At 46.4% G+C, this 20,189-nt stretch overlaps 1 protein-coding gene across 12 annotated transcripts in view; it reads left to right on the top strand.

Moving 5' to 3' along the window:
• The first annotated feature begins 6,431 nt into the window (after positions 1-6,431).
• The window catches only part of cacna2d4a (calcium channel, voltage-dependent, alpha 2/delta subunit 4a), a 109,700-nt gene continuing 95,942 nt past the window's right edge, over positions 6,432-20,189 (top strand). For 7 of the 12 annotated variants that reach the window (XM_013138664.4, XM_034287677.1, XM_034287676.1 and 4 more), the window contains exons 1-5: positions 7,621-8,770; positions 13,235-13,316; positions 18,535-18,711; positions 18,877-19,039; positions 19,596-19,727. In XM_013138664.4, coding sequence (XP_012994118.3) covers positions 8,622-8,770; positions 13,235-13,316; positions 18,535-18,711; positions 18,877-19,039; positions 19,596-19,727 — 703 coding nt within the window. In that variant the 5' untranslated portion in view covers positions 7,621-8,621. Of the gene's footprint in view, positions 6,642-7,616; positions 8,771-13,234; positions 13,317-18,534; positions 18,712-18,876; positions 19,040-19,595; positions 19,728-20,189 lie in introns of those variants that run through there. The other 5 variants (XR_004574723.1, XR_004574722.1, XR_004574721.1 and 2 more) reach the window with 3 other exon arrangements.

Raw genomic sequence — 20,189 nt, 5'->3', positions numbered from 1 at the left:
TGATGCCAAAATCTCTCCAAATCATGGGAGAATTGAAGTCCATGTTCAAATGAGTAAGCTATTTTGTTATTCTGTGGTCACTGCCCCATTCTAGTGAAATGGGCCCAACAGGCAGGAAATCAACCACCCACATTGCCAGGCATCTACCAAAGGGACACCCACCAACGGCAACCCCCCTGAATGAGGGCCGAGTATTGCCAGCAGACTACAGCCCAATTGCACAAGTGCGCAACAGAGAGACAACAACAAGCCAGTGACTCTTCCCCCGAAAGGCATTGGAGCTCTATGAGAAAAGGCCCTGCCTCCAGCTGTTTGTTTAGAAATTCTAGGTACAATTAAAAGGCCTGCATCTTGCGATCGTAGGTTACGTGAAGGTATGTATGGCTGGATCATTTCAGCAAGGTAAGTAGGAGCAAGTCCATGTATTGATTTATAGGTTAACAATAAAACCTTAAAATCAGTCCTAACCCTAACAGGCAGCTAGTGTAAGGACGCTAGTACAGGAGTAATGTGTTCAATTTTTTTTGTTCTAGTTAGGATTCTAGCAGCCGTGTGCAGCACTAATTGAAGTTTATTTATTTATTTGTCAGGGTAACCGGAAAGAAGAGCATTGTAGTAATCTAGTCTAGAAGTAACAAAAGCATGGATTAGTTTTTGATAGTTTCTCTCTTGGTCATTTTCCTGGCCTTGGCAGGTTTGTTTATTCTCGCTGGCCACTTGTATGTCAGCGCCAGTCTGGATCTGGTCAGGTTGTTAGCAGTGGCGAGGTCCACGTCAGCCTTGGAGTAAGAGAGCATCTCCGAGGCTGAATGACTGGATGTAGACTGGGGTCTCGTCCGGCAGGCACGACTGGGAGTAATAGCTGATGGTGGTGGATCCGGTGAGCCGGCTGTGGCTGCTGTCCCCCGGCTTGGCCCGGTGAACGGGGTAGCTCAGCCGGTTGGTGATGAAATAACCCTCTGTCTTACGTGGCGCTTTGGGGCCAGGAGCAGAGCGGGGTGGCCCGGGAGTCCTTGGGGAGTCCTTGGGGAGTCCTTGGGGAGTCCTTGGGGCGACTCCGGGGGGTGGGGCCGTGGTGGAGCACGACCTGCCTGTCGGAAGCCTTTGGAAGCCGATACTGGTCTGCTTACCCCAGCAGTTTTTTCCTTTGAAAGCCTACCTGTGGTCAATAAACCCTGTCCTACCTGTGGTCAATAAACCCTGTCCTACCTGTGGTTAATAATCCATGTCCTAACTGTTGTCAATAATCTCTGTCCTACCTGTAATCAATAATCCCTGTACTACATGTGGTCAATAATCCCTGACCTACCTGTGGTCTATAATCCCTGTTCTACCTGTAGTCAATAAACCTGTCCTACCTGTAGTCAATAATTCCTGTCCTTTCCCGATCCAGCCTCTGAATCAACTCCTTAATCTGGCATCTTTCCAAGGGGATGTTGGATTACTGTGTGCACATGGAGAATGGGCAAATGGAGTAGACAAATAAAGACAACCGAAAGGCCTTTGCAATATACAGGAACAGAAAGTTACATTATTATTAGAACACACCCATATTAGTACATGTGAGTATTTTTGGTTTGTATCGCAGCTCTGGAAATACTTTAGCTCAACAGATTCCGTATAAGTCAGTCTATGATATGAAAAAGAACTGCAGGGACCTCCGAAAGTCAGCTAGAGACATTATCATCGCCCCGTCTCTATCGATGTTCCGGAAGAAGTCCAACAAGCGCAGCTTCTGTTCATCCAGATAATCCTTCAGTAGATCAGTTAAACAAGAACACATATTTCCTTGTGCTGAAAAGTAGCCGTAAAAGGGTTAAGGGTTAGGGTTAGGGTTAGTAAAAAAGGTTAGGGTATAAAAAAAAGGAAAAAGCACAGCACTCCTTGTTGTTATGCCGTCATACCACGACGCATTGCGGAGTGCATGGCATAGCGCTTAGCCGTGGTATATTGACAATATACCACAAACTCTCATGATGCCTTACTGCGATTATAACCTGGTTACCAACACAATTAGTGCAGTAAAAGTGCTGTGATACCATACCTGTGTTGTATGGTCTCACATACCTGGGCTATCAGCCTACCGGTATTCAAGATTCAAAGCAACCAGTTTATAATACACAGTTTTAAGACATTGACCAAATCATGCTATTTTACACAGTCACAACACATGGGGACCAAACCATTACACAGTTAAAAGACATTGGCCAAACCATGCTATATTACACAGTCACAACACATGGGGACCAAACCATTACACAGTTATAAGACATTGGCCAAACCATGCTGTATTACACAGTCACAACACATGGGGACCAAACCATTACACAGTTATAAGACATTGGCCAAACCATGCTATATTACACAGTCACAACACACGGGGACCAAACCATTACACAGTTATAAGACATTGGCCAAACCATGCTATATTACACAGTCACAACACACGGGGACCAAACCATTACACAGTTATAAGACATTGATCAAACCATGCTATATTACACAGTCACAACACACGGGGACCAAACCATTACACAGTTATAAGACATTGGCCAAACCATGCTATATTACACAGTCACAACACATGGGGACCAAACCATTACACAGTTATAAGACATTGACCAAACCATGCTATATTACACAGTCACAACACATGGGGACCAAACCAGTACACAGTTATAAGACATTGGCCAAACCATGCTATATTACACAGTCACAACACATGGGGACCAAACCATTACACAGTTATAAGACATTGATCAAACCATGCTATATTACACAGTCCAGTGTACGTCAAATTGAAGAACGTCAACCCTCACGGATATGTTGATCTCCTCCAGGGCAGTTTTGGGTGTCTTTTTAACCATGGCGGGAAGAACCAATGCCCCCTCCACTGTGAGAGTGTTATTAGCCAGCTGCAGGGACGTCAAAACTGCAACGTTGTAATGATGTGAGAATTGTGGTCCTACCTAACATCTGGCCCAGGTGCTTCCCACCTGTCCTGCAGAACTGGCTGTGGCTCAGGTCCAATTACTTCACGCTGTAGTTTTTCTGTAGGCAGAGATGCGGCTCATTGGTAGCCATGGACCCTGAACCGTAACCTTGTCCGTTTGCAGCCATGTTTGCCATTTTAACATTCACTCACTGCAAGGGCGCCCCGCAAAACATTTTGGAGTTGCTCTCTTTGAATCCGTTCCCTGTTGAAAAAACAACATTGTTTTTTGTTCATACATTTTATTAATAATGATTGAGAAATGAAGTAGAGATATGTTGTGCCGGCAATCCTGAACGGATCGGTTTGTAACAGAACCCTTTTAACCAATGTGTTTTACTGAATTTGCTGCCCCCTGCTGTCTGTTGTAGTCGTTTCGTTCACGTTACATGCTCTATTTTTAAAGATTTTAACATTTAACAAAAACTGCTTAGCATGGCAATAACAAAAAAAACTGTATTTTGATCCTTTTTTCTGGTTTATATGTACGCCACCGGAAAGTTTGAGGGATTTGATGGAAGTGTTATCAGACAAATCCTGTGAAAACAAACAGCGGCCATTTTAATTCAACGTGAGAGCATAACCTGTACTATTCCCATTCCCTGTCGGAGTGCCTCATGGGTAAACCCAGGCCGCTTTTGATGTCATTAAAGCATTTAGTTAGACGCTGACAGTGCCAGAGCATTAAATACTATCTGATACAAAAGCATCAGATGGCGAATGGCGAAATTGGCCTGCAACATCTCCACCAAGTGTCAGGTTCCCTCGGCCAGCAGGTAGTCATCCGCCAACTCCAGGCAGGTGACGTTCATGTCGGCCTGAGAGAAAAACATCGTCAGGTCCCACGGGTTGACTGGAGAGACTGTAATGTCTTCACCACGAGGGGTCCCAGACCGTGGTGGTTGAGGTTAATGATGGAGCGGCCCAGGCTGCACAGGAAATAGGAGACAGGAACCACCCCCACCTCCTTGCACGCTTGCAGGTACACCTCAGCGGTTGTGTCCTTCCAGCTCTTCTGAACCTCTGACAATTAAAATAAGGGACCCTCGGTGCCATTCAACTGTCAGGGAGACATTATTGCTGTATCATGCAAATGATCTGACAGTGTGTCTTCAAAAAGGGGATTTACTGGAGAACGTGTGCTGGGGTCAGCTGAGCTGGCTTGGGCATCTGATCCGGATACCTCCTGAACGCCTTCCCGGGAAGGTGTTCCGGGCCCGTCCCACCGGGAGGAGACCCCGGGGAAGACCTAGGACACGCTGGAGGGACTATGTCTCCCGGCTGGCCTGGGAATGCCTCGGTGTCCCCCCGGAAGAGCTGGAGGTAGTGTCTGGGGAGAGGGAAGTCTGGGCATCTCTGCTTAGACTGCCGCCCCTGCGACCCGGCCCCGGATAAGCGGAAGAAGATGGATGGATGGATGGATGGACGTGTGCTGTGCTTGCTATGTGTGAAGTCTTCACCAGTATGGTTGTTGGTAGTGGTTAGCGGTAGTGGAGTTAGCGGTAGTGGTGGCCCCACATTACTAGTAATGGTACTACAAAGGTGGTCAGAGTAGTACTAGTAATGGTACTACAAAGGTGGTCAGAGTAGTACTAGTAATGGTACTACAAAGGTGGTCAGAGTAGTACTAGTAATGGTACTACAAAGGTGGTCGGAGTAGGCAATGTGCTAATGCCTTTTTTGCGGTGGTTTCTAATAGTGGTTTAGTAAAATAGCCTGAAGTGGATATATAATTTGTCGTGTTGTCAAAAGGTTTTAGTTAGAACATTCAGAAAGTTTGGGTAAAATGATGTCGGTTTAGATTGTTGAAGCCGGCAATCCACTGTTGAAATGAGTGTGGATGAAACATGCTGTATGTTTAATGAAGCAGGAAGGATAGTGTGGTAAATGAAGTTAAGATGGTCGTGTGGGAGGGACTTTGTTGACCTCTGATTACAGAGATCCTTGTCTATTCATGAAACCTCTTTAAAACTTGTTTATTGTTATGTTTATTGGTTTTTGAAGCCCACTTAAAAAAAAAAGTGTAATATACAGTACCAGTCAAACATTTGGACACACCAACACATTCAAGGATATTTCTTTCTTTTTACTATTTTCCACCAAAAAAAATATATCACCACATATGGAATCATAGTAGTGACATCGTAGTGACCCAAAATGTCTTAAACAAATCAAAATACGTTTATATTTTAGTTCCTTCAAAGTTGGCACCTCTTGATGACAGCTTTGCACACTCTCTGCATTTGCTCATCCAGCTGAGATTGTCACTTGGAATGCATTTCTATTAACAGTTGCGCCTTATTAAAAGTTAATTTCTCTAAACGTAGCTACATTTTGATGGGCTTAATAGCTACACCTAAATATCAGAACACTGCACACGTTTGAAGTTGTTTTTGCAGTGGTCGCTTTCAGAGTTTGGGCAAAAAAGCACTGTAGTAAGTACTGAATGTATCTAAAGATGTGCGTTGCTTCTCAGGTTCACCACGCGCAAATAAAACTCCGTAGAAATTCACATTTTCTAGGTTAGTGCTCAATTATTAAGTCAAATGTAATATGATCAGGATTAAAAAGGAGTACAGCAGTTCCAAGACTGGTACAAGATACACCAATCCATTGCTTTTCAACTTTAGTAGACGTAAGACAAATAAAAGAAACTACCTAACAGTTCCCAAAGGTGGTAGCTAATAATAGAGAACCATAAGCTAAAAACTAAATTGGCTGCATTTACCTAAATAGAAACGTTTGTAGTTTTTTCATTATTAGCCACATTTCTCTTTTTTCAATTTTGGTTTGTTATAATCCCAAAGTAAAGGAGGAGAAATCAGTTCCACCGGGCCAGTGTTACCTAATGACTGTGTCTGGGCTGAACAGATGAATGTGAGATAGCATGTCCCGCCCCCCAATGTTTTGTCCACCGCTAATAATAGAGACACTTTAAAACAGCGATGAAAGAAAAAGCCGTCATCCTAGCATTAGTGCAGATAAACTCTAAGAGGAACTCGAACAGCCCTTCCGGAGGATGTGATTGGTTGAGTCCCAAATGGCCCCCTTGTTCTGTGTGGTGGGCTACTTATAAACAGGGTGAATAGGACTCTGGTGAAAAATAGTGTACTACATAGATAATCAGATGCAATTTGGAATGTAACCATTGTGTACTTGGATAACAAGCTTAGACAAGAATTCAGTTTGTTTGCCATTTTGGGCAGAGATTGCGATGTTGGAGCAAGTTGAAGTATCTTTTCTCTACCCTCTCTGTCTGTCCTCTATCTTTCGCTCTCTCACTTTCTTTCCCTTTCTCTCTCTCCCTCCCTCCCTCCCTCCCTCTGTCCTCATTCTCAGTTTTCCCCGGGCACTACTGGGCTTCCGAGTGCCCCCCTCTGCCCTCCCCCAGGGACTGGTCCAAGTGGGTTCCTCACCAGTAGGTTTAGCTGATGGAGAGAAAACGAGGGTCGGACACCGACTGTCCCTGTGGCCTGATCAATAAGGGGAGGTTGGGGGAGGACGAACATTTCTATGTCAACACAACTGGTCTTACAGTCTCAGAATGTCTTTTCAGCCAGTAGTCAACAGATTCAGTTCCAAACGCAGGAGCGTCTTCAGAGAGCGTTTTCCTCCGAACCCCTGAGTTAACCTGACGAGCGACTGCCAGGTGAGTGGGACCTTAACTCGGTTGTTCTGTCTCAACTCCTTCGCAGGAATATGGATCATTCCGTACATTGTGGTACTGGGTGTGAGGTAGGACTCAACCACTGGGTCTGCCATTCCACCATGATGTTCTCTCAACAAACAGCTTGTCGGATGTGTTTAGGTTACTGTACCACATTGTCATCTTCATCATTGTCAGTGTCCATTATCCTATTTAGATCTTGGATGCAGGCCAGTTTAAATATGTGCACTGTCATTGAGATAAGGTACTCTGCTGGTTTCCGAACCAAACTCAGAATCTGACGGTCTGAATATCAGTCTCTCTTAAGTACTCGTTCAGAATCTGTCTGAGATTCTGAATATCAAAGTCTTTCTAAAATGCGGTGTCAGAATCTGTCTGGGATGCTGAATATCAGAGTCTTTCTAAAACACTGTGTCAGAGTCTGTCTGTGATACCAAGTCAGATTCTGCATTAAATACTTAGTCGGAATTTGAATGGAATACACTGGCAACTAAAGCCTTGCTGTGTAAACCCAAACCACTACAAATGTTGAAACTAGACCTTGATTATGCACCGGTCTGGCGATTGTGTTTGACTGAAGAGTGTTGTTCAGGTCAGGTTCAAACCCTTTTCACAAGCTTTGATAGGAGACGAATAGCGACGAGCGGATCTAAGTCCCACGGAGACACAGCGGCTGTGCTCCCAGGGATCCTTGGTCAGCAGGAGACGGAGTGTCCGAGGTAATGAGACGCTGGGATTCTCCACTAGGTGTCTCTCCACGCCAAGTGTCTGTCTACAAGCTAAAGTCCTGGAGTTCTTACATGTCCTCTACCCTGATTGGTCCAACGCGGGCCTGTCTCCAGGAGTCACTGTAATCCCCTTTGATAAAACACCCCGCCTCCCCCCGCCACAAACCCCGCCCGCCCCACTGAAACAACCTCTGTAAACTCGTGAAGGGAGGAAGGGAGGAGAATTAAATCCAAGCAGATTATGCTGTGAAGCGTCTGAGGGGAGGGAGCGGAGCAGGAAAGGGAGAGATATGCTGGCTGCTACAGTAACGTCCACTGGCAGGGCAGGCTGCCCCATCTGTCTGTGCCCCCTTACAACACACACAGACTCTCTCTCTCTCTCTCTCTCTGTCTCTCTCGTTGTCTCTCTCTCCCTGAGCTCTGAGCCGCTGTGCTGAACCTACGCCCCTTCAAACCCTAGACCCTTGGCACGGACTAACCAGGGGCCCTCTTGGCACGTCTGCTCTTTTCCAAAGCCACATTTGGAGCCTACTGAGAAGGATTACAAAGTTAGGCTCACAGTGACTAAGTTTCTGGGCCGCTTCAAGCCAAGCTATTCGGGGGATTCTTTTTCATCCAGAGTTGAGGCGTTGGTGATTTGAGGGTTTATCTTTCTTCAGGGTTTTCCAGAAAGGAGTGGGACACTTCTGGTCCATCACTCCTTTTTCTTCCCGCGGATGTGTCTGTCGGAGAGGTAGAGAAGTGAGGCGGTGGCATAAAGGCGTGAAGCAGAATGATGAGTGGAGGAGTGAAGGAACTTAAGACAGTGGTCTAAAATGTTGATTGAATTCCACGTATGGAAGTGTGCATGCTTACCGTAGTGTACACTAGGATGTGTGAGTCGGCGTGTCTGTTAGCTTTCTTCTGACCAAGCGGTTATGTGTCTACTAGAGGGTCATCAGTATCCCCTGCCTGGGCTTGACAGCATCTCAGAGAACCTTCCAGAGCCTCGGACCTCTGGTGCAGCTGGGGTCTTCTGGGTCTAACGTGATCAAACCCCTGTTCCTCTGCACCGCAGGGACCCCCAGGGCAAGCTCAGCACTCTCTGTCTGCTCGACGTCTTAAGAACCAGTGCATCTCCAGACTTCTGGCAGAGCTGTGCTGCTCCGGGTTTCTTGTGACTGGACACAGCCTACCTGACTGGACTGGACCTACGTGACCCTCAACGAGGTTGCCGGGGGGATTGCCAGCGGCCATGGGAGTACGTTCTCGGAGTGCCGGTGGATGGGGCAGAGGTGCTGGAGCCGGGAAGGGGCGGCGGATGATTTCCGTGTCCCTGTGGATGATCTGTTCCAGCTGGCTCTGTTGGAGTGCCAACGCACAGATGAAGATACCGCCTGAAACGTGAGTACCCTAACAATGACCTCAATGACCCCTCACTGCACAGCCATGTTCCCCTCACCTACCCTGATTCTAAGTCCTGTTGGAACTTAGATCTCGCTGCCCCTGAATCTACCCCTCTCTGACCCTGAATCTGCCCCTCTCTGCCCCTTAATCTACCCCTCTCTGTCCCTGAATCTGCGCCTCGCTGCCCCTCGCTGCCCCTCGCTGCCCCTCGCTGCCCCTCGCTGCCCCTGAATCTACCCCTCTCTGACCCTGAATCTGTCCATCTCTGACCCTGAATCTACCCCTCTCTGACCCTGAATCTGCCCTTCTCTGACCCTAAATCTGCCCCTCGCTGACCCTGAATCTGACCCTTGCTGACCCTCAATCTACCCCTTGCTGACCCTGAATCTGCCCTTCTCTGACCCTAAATCTGCCCCTCACTGACCCTGAATCTACCCCTCTCTGACCCTGAATCTACCCCTCGCTGACCCTGAATCTGCCCCTCGCTGATCCTGAATCTACCCCTCTCTGACCCTGAATCTACCCCTCGCTGACCCTGAATCTGCCCCTCGCTGATCCTGAATCTGCCCCTCGCTGCCCCTCGCTGCCCCTGAATCTACCCCTTGCTGACCCTGAATCTACCCCTCGCTGACCATGGATCATCAACCCCCTTCCTGTTTCTCAACTCTCACGCTAGACAGTCAGTTTTATTCCGTCACCCCCCACATCCAGTTCTCCCCCTTCACATGTAGCTCAGAACAATCACTGTCAGTTCTGGTTCACTATGGGATGTCAGTGGTCCGTTCTGGTTCATTATGGGTTGTCAGTGGTCAGTTCTGGATCACTAAGGGATGTCAGTGGTCCGTTCTGGTTCACTATGGGATGTCAGTGGGCCATTCTGGTTTACAATGGGATGTCAGTGGTCCGTTCTGGTTCACTAAGGGATGTCAGTGGTCCGTTCTGGTTCACTATGGGATGTCAGTGGTCCGTTCTGGTTCACTATGGGATGTCAGTGGTCCGTTCTGGTTCACTATGGGATGTCAATGGTCCGTTCTGGTTCACTATGGGATGTCAGTGTTGTCAGTGTGTTAGAGTGCGTATATTTGTGAATGTGTGTGTGTTTGTGTTAATTAGTGTATTGGTGTCAGTTCGTTTGTGTGTATGTGTATTTGTGTCAGTATGTTTGTGTGTTGGCACCAGAGGCTCCTCATTAACACAATGTCCTGATGTTGAGGTAAAGACTGTTCCCCACTGACCCAGATACCTGCAACACACACACACACAGCCTTTTAGAGCATTCATAGTGAGAGTTTTTGAGGGAGTAACAATTTCTATTGGAAAACCCTGTTTTGCCTAAACCTAACCCTAAACCAAACCCTAACCATACCCCTACATCCAACCATGAACAGGACCTATTTAGCAAAAGAAAGACCCTTTTTAGTAGTAAGGCACAGAGAAAAGGTCCTCCAAAGGACTACCTTTGGCAAAGCCACTGTGAAGTCATCTGGAAATAGAGAGCAGAGTGTTTTCGCTACACAGGACAAACCGTACAGATCTATTCTGTCATGACCCCTCCCCCCCCCCCCATTCTCTGTTTAGCCCACTACTTTGGCTGTAGTGCTGTGTTCAGAGGTAGTGCCCTGGGTGGGGATAGTGCGTGGTTTGGGCCTCGGATACGGTTTTACTGGGTTACGACCCTGTTCCCTATCATCTTCTCAGCTGAAATGCAACCTCTAATCACCGTGTAGCAAACCCAAAACACGCCACCGCCGCCAATATCTCCGACTGGTGGGGGATTAGAGCCGGGGATTACCCGCTGTCATGGACAGGGACTTCCGAATGGCGCCCTATTCCCTGGGTAGTGTACCACTTCTAACACGCTCTCCATGGGCCCTGGTCATCAGAAGGGCAGTGTGAAGGGAGGAAGTGTTTCAACAGCACACAGAGCCGGGTCCGCTTGGTTGGCACCGCCACCGACCCAGGCTGAAGGATTCAATGATCACGGCCAGAACAAACACCACGGTGTGATTTTGGTTCCTGAAAATCCTACGGCTTAGAGACCGGTAGCCTTTGGAGGGAGAAGTGAATGAAAGGAGAGAGAGGAGGCTGGGGGAGGGTGGGGGGGGTGCCGGTATATATTAACTTTTATTCCACCTTTATTTATTCAAGGAGTGGGAGGAGGAAGAGGAGGGAGGAGAGTGGAGGAAGAGGAGAGGGAGGAGAGTGATTCCACTGGTCACAAAGACCCGCAAGGAATCTGAAAATAAATCCAACACTTATGATCTCCTGGAAACTGAGCTGTGGGTTCAATTCCCACGGGTCCTGTATAAAATGGAAATGGAATTATCACAGAATTGCCTGTGATAATGTTGTTCAAGATTTTTCAGTCACAGTGGAGAGTATAGATGTACACAGTAACTGAGTCTAAATTAGACGTGCACAGAAACTCAGTCTATATTAGATGTGCACAGTAACTCAGTCTAAATTAGATGTGCACAATAACTTAGTCTAAATTAGATGTGCTCAGTAACTCAGTCTAAATTCAGTGCGGCCACTAACAGACATATTCTTTGTGTGTGTGTGTGTGTGTGTGTGTGTGTGTGTGTGTGTGCGTGTGTATGTGTGAGCCAGTCTTGTGACAGCATGCATTTTGAATAATAACTGAAATGTGTGCCAACATTTGAGCCTTCGGAGATCATGGTTGCCGGGCCAAATGTCTTTACATCCAGACAGTTGAAGCTACATTAACCCATTAGCCTTTGACCTGTCCTGGTCCCATTAGCCTTTGACCTGTCCTGGTCCCATTAGCCTTTGACCTGTCCTGGTCCCATAGCCTTTGACCTGTCCTGGTCCCATTAGCCTTTGACCTCTCCTGGTCCCATTAGCCTTTGACCTGTCCTGGTCCCATTAGCCTTTGACCTGTCCTGGTCCCATTGGCCTTTGACCTGTCCTGGTCCCATTAGCCTTTGACCTGTCCTGGTCCCATTAGCCTTTGACCTGTCCTGGTCCCATTAGCCTTTGACCTGTCCTGGTCCCATTGGCCTTTGACCTGTCCTGGTCCCATTAGCCTTTGACCTGTCCTGGTCCCATTAGCCTTTGACCTGTCCTGGTCCCATACCCTAAGAAGTCTTACAGAGAATCTATCTCAGTACTGTTATTAGAACGGCGAATGCGTCACACAGTGGAGCAGCAGTGCTTCTTGCCTGCTACGTATTTACGCTTATGTTGACCTCTGACTTTTGTTTTAGTGGAAGTGACCAGAAGAGTGCATTGTTATTGGACGTTCCACTTCATGGACCCTCCCTGCACATGCCCAATGTTCCGGGGTGCTGGGTGGTGAGCTCTCTCTGACCTGTAGCGGGCAACAATGCCAACTTGGTGATTTTGTCGCTATATTTAGCAAGCGTTCAAGCCCTTCCCGGGACTTGTCGGTAAAGAGGCTGGCAAGGAGTTCTGATACTTCTCATTCTTCACTCTGCTGATTTACGTCTGTGGACTTTGAATCTCAAAAAGAACTGCCAGCGTTGACCCGGCCCGCTGAGACCAGTAGGGTGGGGTCGTAGATTTGGGGGAGATGTGGGGTCATGACCTTGGCCTAGGGTGTTCCAGTGATCTAAGATGCGTTCTCTGGTACAGTGGTGTTATACCGCCAAAGAAGGGGTTGGAATCTGGCTGGTCACTCTTTTGTCAAGACATTCCGTCAGTCTTGTAGCACTGTATCAAACACTGGTAAATGAGACAGTTGCCAGTATACCACTGCAGCAGCATTGTATAGCGACAAACGGCTCTCCATTTTTAGCGTGCAGCGATTGTAGCGACTGGCTAAGCTCACTGTTTGTCCAGGGCAAGGCTCAGAGCGGCGAATATGAAGCAGCTTATCTGTTCAGTTCTCCCCAGGGAGTCTACTTGGATCTGGCTCTAAGTTTACTGTTTTGTGTGGCTTTAGAGCAGCCAATGTTAGCTTAGCTTCCTCAGTGTTTGCATTTATAAAGCACTTCTGACCCGACAACTCGAGTGCGAAACTGCGTTTGGAGTGAATAGTTTTTTTAAGGACAATGTGCTGTAGGTGTATCAGAACAAATGTGTGGCACATTGACATTTGAAGCAAAAGGCTACTGTTCAGTATCAATTGTAACAGTTTGCTTTATTAAGTTTTTTGGCTTTTGGAAAATGATATATTCCATGCCGTAAAACTGAGGGGAAAAACAATGAAATCTAAATATCAGACTAAACCCCCCCAATTGATGCGCAGTGGGGAAAAAACTCTGAAAAGGCAGGAACCTAGGGAGAAACCTTGGGTGGTCCTTCCATGTGTTTTAAATTGTTTAAATCTGATGTTCAAAGTAATTTGACTAAAACTGCAGAAACTGTGATAATCTACTGCCAGAGTATAAAGTGAATTACATTTATATTTATCAAACTTACTATTGTTGTTGGCATTTTAAAAATCAAGTAATGACATTTTTCATCTTATCTTCCCAGGGTTCAGCAATGGGCAGTCTCCTATGGAAAACAAATTCTTGCTCTGTCAACAAAATATTCTGGTTCTCTTCTACTGCAGAAGGTAAGGGTTTCCATGGCGTTGTTTAGGTCTGGTGCTCTTAGTCGGAGCGGCGCTGTACAGCATGCACCTTTTCGTTGGTTGTGTCGTCTTTTTGTTGACCTGAGAGATGGTGTGTAACACACAGACACACAGCAACACACACACACACACACACACACAAGGGCTTACCTTCATTGTGTCGCTAACCTCACTATTACTGAGAGAGGGTCAGCGGGTGGAGCTTTGTATGACAATGGCTTTCTGTGTTCGTGTGTGTGACAGTTGGGAGGTCACACTGATGAGATTACACTCACAGAATATGTATTCTTCTGTACGTTTGTGTGGAAACAGAGAAAGAGATAAATGGATTGAGGGAGGGAGCGAGAGAAAAGGGCAAGAGAGAGAACAGTTGTGCCAGAATGTACTGTAGATTTACAGGCTTTACCGGAGTTTTATGACATCACCATGGATGCTAGTGTATAGCCCCCCCCCCCCCTCGCTCCATCGGCCAATCAGAGAAGGCCTTCTTGGCATTCATTACGGGCTAACATCTGTACAGATGCATAACTGCACAACTGACTTGCCTGCACAGTTCATACGCTGAGACTGTAGCTAATATAGATGTGGTAAAGAGGTTAAAGGAATGCCCACCCTGGGGATCGAAGTTGTCATTGACCCACAGACTCTCTCATGCAATATATTTACGATAACAGGCCCGCAATGAGTTCACGCCGGTCAGATTTCGAAAAGTTTTTTAACGAAATGCCCTATTCAGATCTAGAAAGATTGAGTCATAGATGCCGGCCCTGTTCATATGAGCTGGGAGCATAGCTGTAGCTATCACTGTAGCTATCACTGTAGCTATCGTTTGTGTTAGTCAAAATTCTCTTCATGTGTAGTGCAGATGATGGGTGACAATGAACATGAACATGTGAATTCAAATAAAATACGTTGTCTTTTCCCTGGTAGGGAACATTATGTTTGACAATAATATTGAACCCTGCAAGCAAGCCGCACAGGCAGGTTAAGGGGAAAATTCACCCCAATAACAAAATAGCACTAAATTAACAAAACTTGCCCTGTGAACAGTCTGGTCAAGGTTAAATAAGAATCCATGCTTAGGTTTTGTTTCCATGGCTCTACTTCCAAGTACTAGCATTTCTGGCACAAATCCCATCCACGTCCAGAGACCTACAGTATATCAGGGTATTTTATGCATCATATCCAGATTGTCCAAAAGTATCCTAAATAGATTACGAGGCTTAGAAAAGGCCCTTTTACATGGTTTGAAGTTTAGTAATTCAAACGAACGAGCTCCGGAGTTCGTTGGTGTGCTGACTTAATGACAGGCCAGGTGACGTTGAGTGACAGACACAATCAAATGAAGGCACACTTTGTGATGAGAAAATCCATGCATTTCTCCCCGTGGGGTCTTTTCACCACACTGTTCAATGGAAGTGGCAGTACTTTGGTTGAGATCCGTTGGTCTCTCGGGGGCATCTGGAAACAGATCAGGGGTATGGGAGGGCAGACCTTGTAGGGGTGTGTAGAAGTGTGCGTTATTGTGAGTGGGAATGTGTTTGGTAATTAGCGTGTGTCTGAGTTGGCGTGGGGAAGTTGGTTTGTGTATGAGTGAATTGGTGTTAGCGAGTTTGTGTGTGTGTGTGTTTGTGTGTGTGTGTGTGTGTGTGTGTGTGTGTGCGTGTGTGTGTGTGTGTGTGTGTTGGTGTGAGTTTCGGCCTCATTACCCACCAGCTCGTCCTCAGTAATGAGCACATGCTCCCTGTTCCCTAGAGACCCTTAAGACTACCCAGCAGGACCTACCTCCATCTGGCTGGACACACACACACACACACACACTATGTAACACACACACACACAAACACCGTGTAACACACTTACACACACAAACTATGTAACACACACACACACACACAAACACTGTGTAACACACTTACACACACAAACTATGTAATACGCACACAAACACACACACACAAACTATGTAGCACACACTCACTCACACACACACACACACACACACACACACACACACTATGTAACACACTCACGCACACAAACACCTACACACACACACACACCACATAACACACTCACGCACACAAACACCTACACACACACACACCACATAACACACAGATCTCCCTAGTATCTCCCTGATCTCCTGACAAAGACACTGTGTCACTGGACGGAATAAAATAACAGGTTCTTAACATTTCTGGTCGTTGTACACTACCACTGAGGTTGGGGAATTCATGAAACACTGGAAAATGTCCAAATCTAAGTTCCCCGTGTCAGGCTCTGAGGTGTTCCCCTCTCCTAAGGCTTCTCAGAAGCTTCCCAGATGATGGAATGGACTTTGTCCTGGTTCTTTTCTTGTTAAATTGTGGGACCTTGTATTTCTTTCCAGAGGGCAGCCGCTAAGAACATCATTCTGTTCCTGACAATTGTAAACTGTTCGCCAACTTAATTCGCACAGTGAACAAACACTTTTTTAATGAATGCGGCACGAGGGGGTGTTGTGCTTTATTGCATTGCCAAGTGGTACTTACCAAGGCATGCTAAATGGTTGACCGCTGTGGTCTGTCTTTACTGTCGCCATGAATTATGTTTGTAACCCGTCTGTAATGGGATATTGATCGTATAACACAGTCCCTGTTGCCTTACGTATTACATACAGCATACATGTCTCATAGAGCGGTCTGCACTGGAACATAGAAGACGAGGAAGAGAAAGAAAGAGGATTAGAGTGTGTGTTTGTGCGTGTGTGTGTGTATTTCTGCGTGTATTCCTGTGTGTATGTGTCTTTGTGCATGCTCGTGGTTTCCATGTCTCCACCTCCCAATGGAGAGCAGCATGGAGTCTGGGACCTTGGCAGCAACGCTCCAGTTCCTCCGTTCATCCAGAACCGGGTCCTGTTCCCCACTCTTAACCTGGCACTGGACGGAAGAAGCACACTACTCTGGCAGTCGGGGTGGGGGGGTGGTGGGGGGGTTGGATTTGTGACACAACCTCTGTGTTCTACTGGATTTACCCTTGGACGACCTGGCGGTAGTTCCTGTCAGCTTAGTTTGCGACAAACACAATCCCCACTTATCCTGAGAGACAGAATTATTACAGAGACACTGTATTTCAGGAACAGATGGAAAGGTTTTAAAGGTTGGAAAGTTTTGTTTTGGTCAGAAAGAAGATGTTTTCGTTGCGGTACAGTAGAATATACATCTAGCAGTGCTCCGGGCCTCCAAGCTCAGAGTGGAGAACACATCATGATGTCTTTAAGATGCCCTTAAGATGAATTTCATGACCTGGGCATACCAAAATATACATCTACAGCTTGTTTCGGACTGCATTTAGTATACCTGTGTGATTATAATAACCTTGACCTTGTTATGTTGCTTAGAAACGTATTGCAAAAAACATATGCTGTTATACATAGCATGGATAAACAGATAGTCCAAAATAAAAAGAATGATAGAGTTTTTCACCTTGTTTGAGAGTTTCATCTAGGAACATCTACAGGTTAGCACATTGGTCCAGTAACCGAAAGGTTGCTGGTTCATATCCCAGAGGGACTTAACCCAACAGTCATGTGGTGGCAGTGAGTTAAACCAGAGGAGCAGAACCTAATGCCAAGACATTGCATGTACATTGCTGTGTATTGTATACTGGGTTTATATTATACACGCAGTGCCCTCTGTAAGTACTGAAGATTTCTGTTTCTTATTTTGTCTCGACATTGCAATAGTCTATATTAGCTTGCTTGTAAGTTCCAGTATAGATTCCAGTTTTGATTCTCAGCTTTGATTTAACTTAGGCTCTCTGATGCCTCCGTCGAAATCCTCTGAAGTTCTGGGGGAACAGCCCATCCAACTTGGCCTTCATAAGCCAGTAAGGAAGTTGTGTGAAATTCCAGAGCAGAAAACCATTGACTTAATCCTCCAAATCCTGCAGCCAATCATCTCCCATGACACCTTCCCCCTGGCCCCTCCCCCATGTTGTTTTTATACCGCAGGGCACCAGAGCTATTGGGACAACCGGCCTGTGTGTGTGTGTGTGTGTGTTTGTGTGTGTGTTTGAGAGAGAGTGAGATGTAGGGAAAATGCTATTTACAGCATAGGTTTTAGGTTATAAGGAAAAACATACGACTGGGTATAGCGATAGAATCTGAGTTAATTTTAGGTTTAGGAATTAGCAGTTAAGGTTAGGGCTAGGCACCATGGATTTCTTGATCAGGGTTAAGTCTCAGGTCCCCACAAAGACATGAGGATAAATATGTGTGTGTGTGTATCTGTAGCATGCATTTCTCCTTCCAGCTGGTGCCTGTATCAGGGAGTTCATGGGTGTGTCCTGTCTGTTTAAGCTCATGATGAATGATCATGAAGGTTCACGAGGGCTGAGGACAAACGCCATCGTCCAGGCTGGTAATATCCACAGGCCCCAGTGGATTAACGTGGACTGCCTCAATGCTCCAACACCTCTCTCATATAAGTCTCCATACAGCCAGATATTACAAACAACTGTGACCAGACAGAGTTTGGTCAAGCCGTTTAGAGTTTTTCTATTTAGAGTAGTGCTGACCTCACAGACTTGCGTTTATGCTTCTGTTGCTTTTATTGGGTCTTGGTAAATGATTTTAGACACAGCCAAGGGTTCAGTAAGATTGAAATTGAAAACACCAGATTTTTCTCAGATTGTATTTAACTTCACGTGATATTAGGTTCCAATTAATCTTGGTTAACTCAAGTCTTGCGTAATTGATGAGATGAGATTGCAACCAGAATGAGCAGCTTCACCTTTCTTTGAAAATTACCGGCGTGTATATCGATGAAACCTCTCCTCTCTTTACAAAATTGCAAAGATGCTAACACCAGCTAATTCTGGATCTGTTTAAGTTACCGGAACTATTGCTGTGTGTTATCTCATCAGTAGTTGCCTGTAACAGATCTTCGGTCCCATTTAAGTTTGCATGGTCTATTCATAAGAAATTGATCAGTCAAGTTAATTTTATAAAACCGCTTATATATACACAAACCCCTGTGTGCTGAGGCTCAGTGGAATAGAAAAAACCCCTCCTTGAACAGAACAGAAGAAACCTCCGGAGGGATCCAAAGAGGAGCCGGCTTTTAGTTTTTTTAATCTATCAAAATGAACGAGTGTGTAACATGATCAGGGCAACCACTGTAACTACGTAATAACAAAACATCATTTCTGTCCCCAGAAATACAAAGACATTGAGTCAACGGTGAAGATGGAGGAGGTGGACGGCGAAGAGTTGGTGAAGAGGTTTGCCGAGGAGATGGAGGGCATGCTGGGTAGAAAAATGAAATCAGTCAAGAGGTTGGCCGAGGCCGCAGAGGATGCAGACCTTTACCACGAGTTCAACGCCACCTTACAGGTACACAGCAACATCCTAGAAAACACCTAGCAGGTCGGCTGCTGCCCTAACTAGAAGGCTACGGCGCTTGACCCTTGACCCCAGACGCATGACAACGTTGTGAGGCAAAAGTCAGCCTGTTGTAATCCATCCGGCTGTGTGTCGTCACGGCGTCTCTCTCCGCAGTTTGACTACTACAACTCCATGACGATCAACTCCGTGGATGAAGAGGGTAACCCCGTGGAGCTGGGAGGGGAGTTTCCTCTGGAGGAGAACGAACACTTCAATAAACTGGCGGTCAACACGCAGCAGAGCGACATCCAGGTCCCCACCAACGTATACAACAAAGGTGATCCGTCCCAGCGCGTGGCCACTCCAACTCGGTGGCCTTGGGTGGTTTCAAACGACCCTGTGATTCTAAGGCCTCTCGCGCCCTCTTCAGTTCTTACTCTCCCTAACAGTGTTGAATTCGTCACCGGTTTTGGTCGGACATAGTTTGAGGTGGTATACGTGTAATAAAACGCTTTTTCATTCTGCACATGGCACCAGGTTAAGAGGAGCCCGCCTAAATATGCATTATTTCGTAGATTTTAGTCTCTGAGGTTTTTCTATGACATCATTTCTATGACATATTTAGGCCACCTCTTCATTCCAGCATGAGCACGTTCAGGTAGCCTTGTCACATTACAGTAGACCTGTTGTCCAGAGGTAATGTAGATGATGAGAAATATAATAGACTAAAACTAAAATGACAAAAGTTCTCTCTCGTTCTCTCTCTATTCCTCGTCTCCACCTCTCCCCCTTCTCCATCTTTCTCTTTCTCTCCCTCTCTCTCCCTCTCTTGTCCTCTCTGTTGACCCCTCTCTCTACCAAACTCTCATCACTCTCTCCCTCTCCTGGGTCAGATCCTAATATTCTAAATGGAGTCTACATGTCGGAGGCCCTGAATGATGTGTTCCTGGATAACTTCCAGAAGGACCCTACGCTAACCTGGCAGTACTTTGGGAGCGCCACTGGCTTTTTCAGACTATACCCTGGTAACACACACACACACACAAACACACACAACCATACATGAGAGAGACAAAAACACACAGCGGCCCCAGGGAAGACACAGATCAGCCCTGCACAGTGAAGGACAGCCTGACTACCTGTGACTGACAGCACTCGTAATTGAGTGGAAGATTTGAGTGTGTATGTGTGTGCGTGTGTATTGCTGAGTCTATCAGGTAATTAGCGGTATAGCTTGACTCAGCTAGACTGCTGCCCATCTATCAGCCCCGTGTTCGGACAGAAGAGCTACGTGGCAACGAAAGGCTCAGCACGGGACTTAGCGAGGGCCTCAGCATCTTACACACACACACACACACACACACACACAATGAAAAGCCACATTAATAAATGCCTTGAGAGTTTCCTTAGCCGTTCATATTTGGGGGAACCGTGCTCTGCGCTGTTGGGGTGATTGGCCATGGTGGCGTGTCCTGTAGTACCCCAAG

Source organism: Esox lucius, chromosome 18 (assembly GCF_011004845.1).
Source record: "Esox lucius isolate fEsoLuc1 chromosome 18, fEsoLuc1.pri, whole genome shotgun sequence".
Classification (NCBI taxonomy): domain Eukaryota; kingdom Metazoa; phylum Chordata; class Actinopteri; order Esociformes; family Esocidae; genus Esox; species Esox lucius.
Note: the sequence above shows the minus strand (reverse complement) of the source record. Positions and strands in the feature narration are given on the sequence as shown.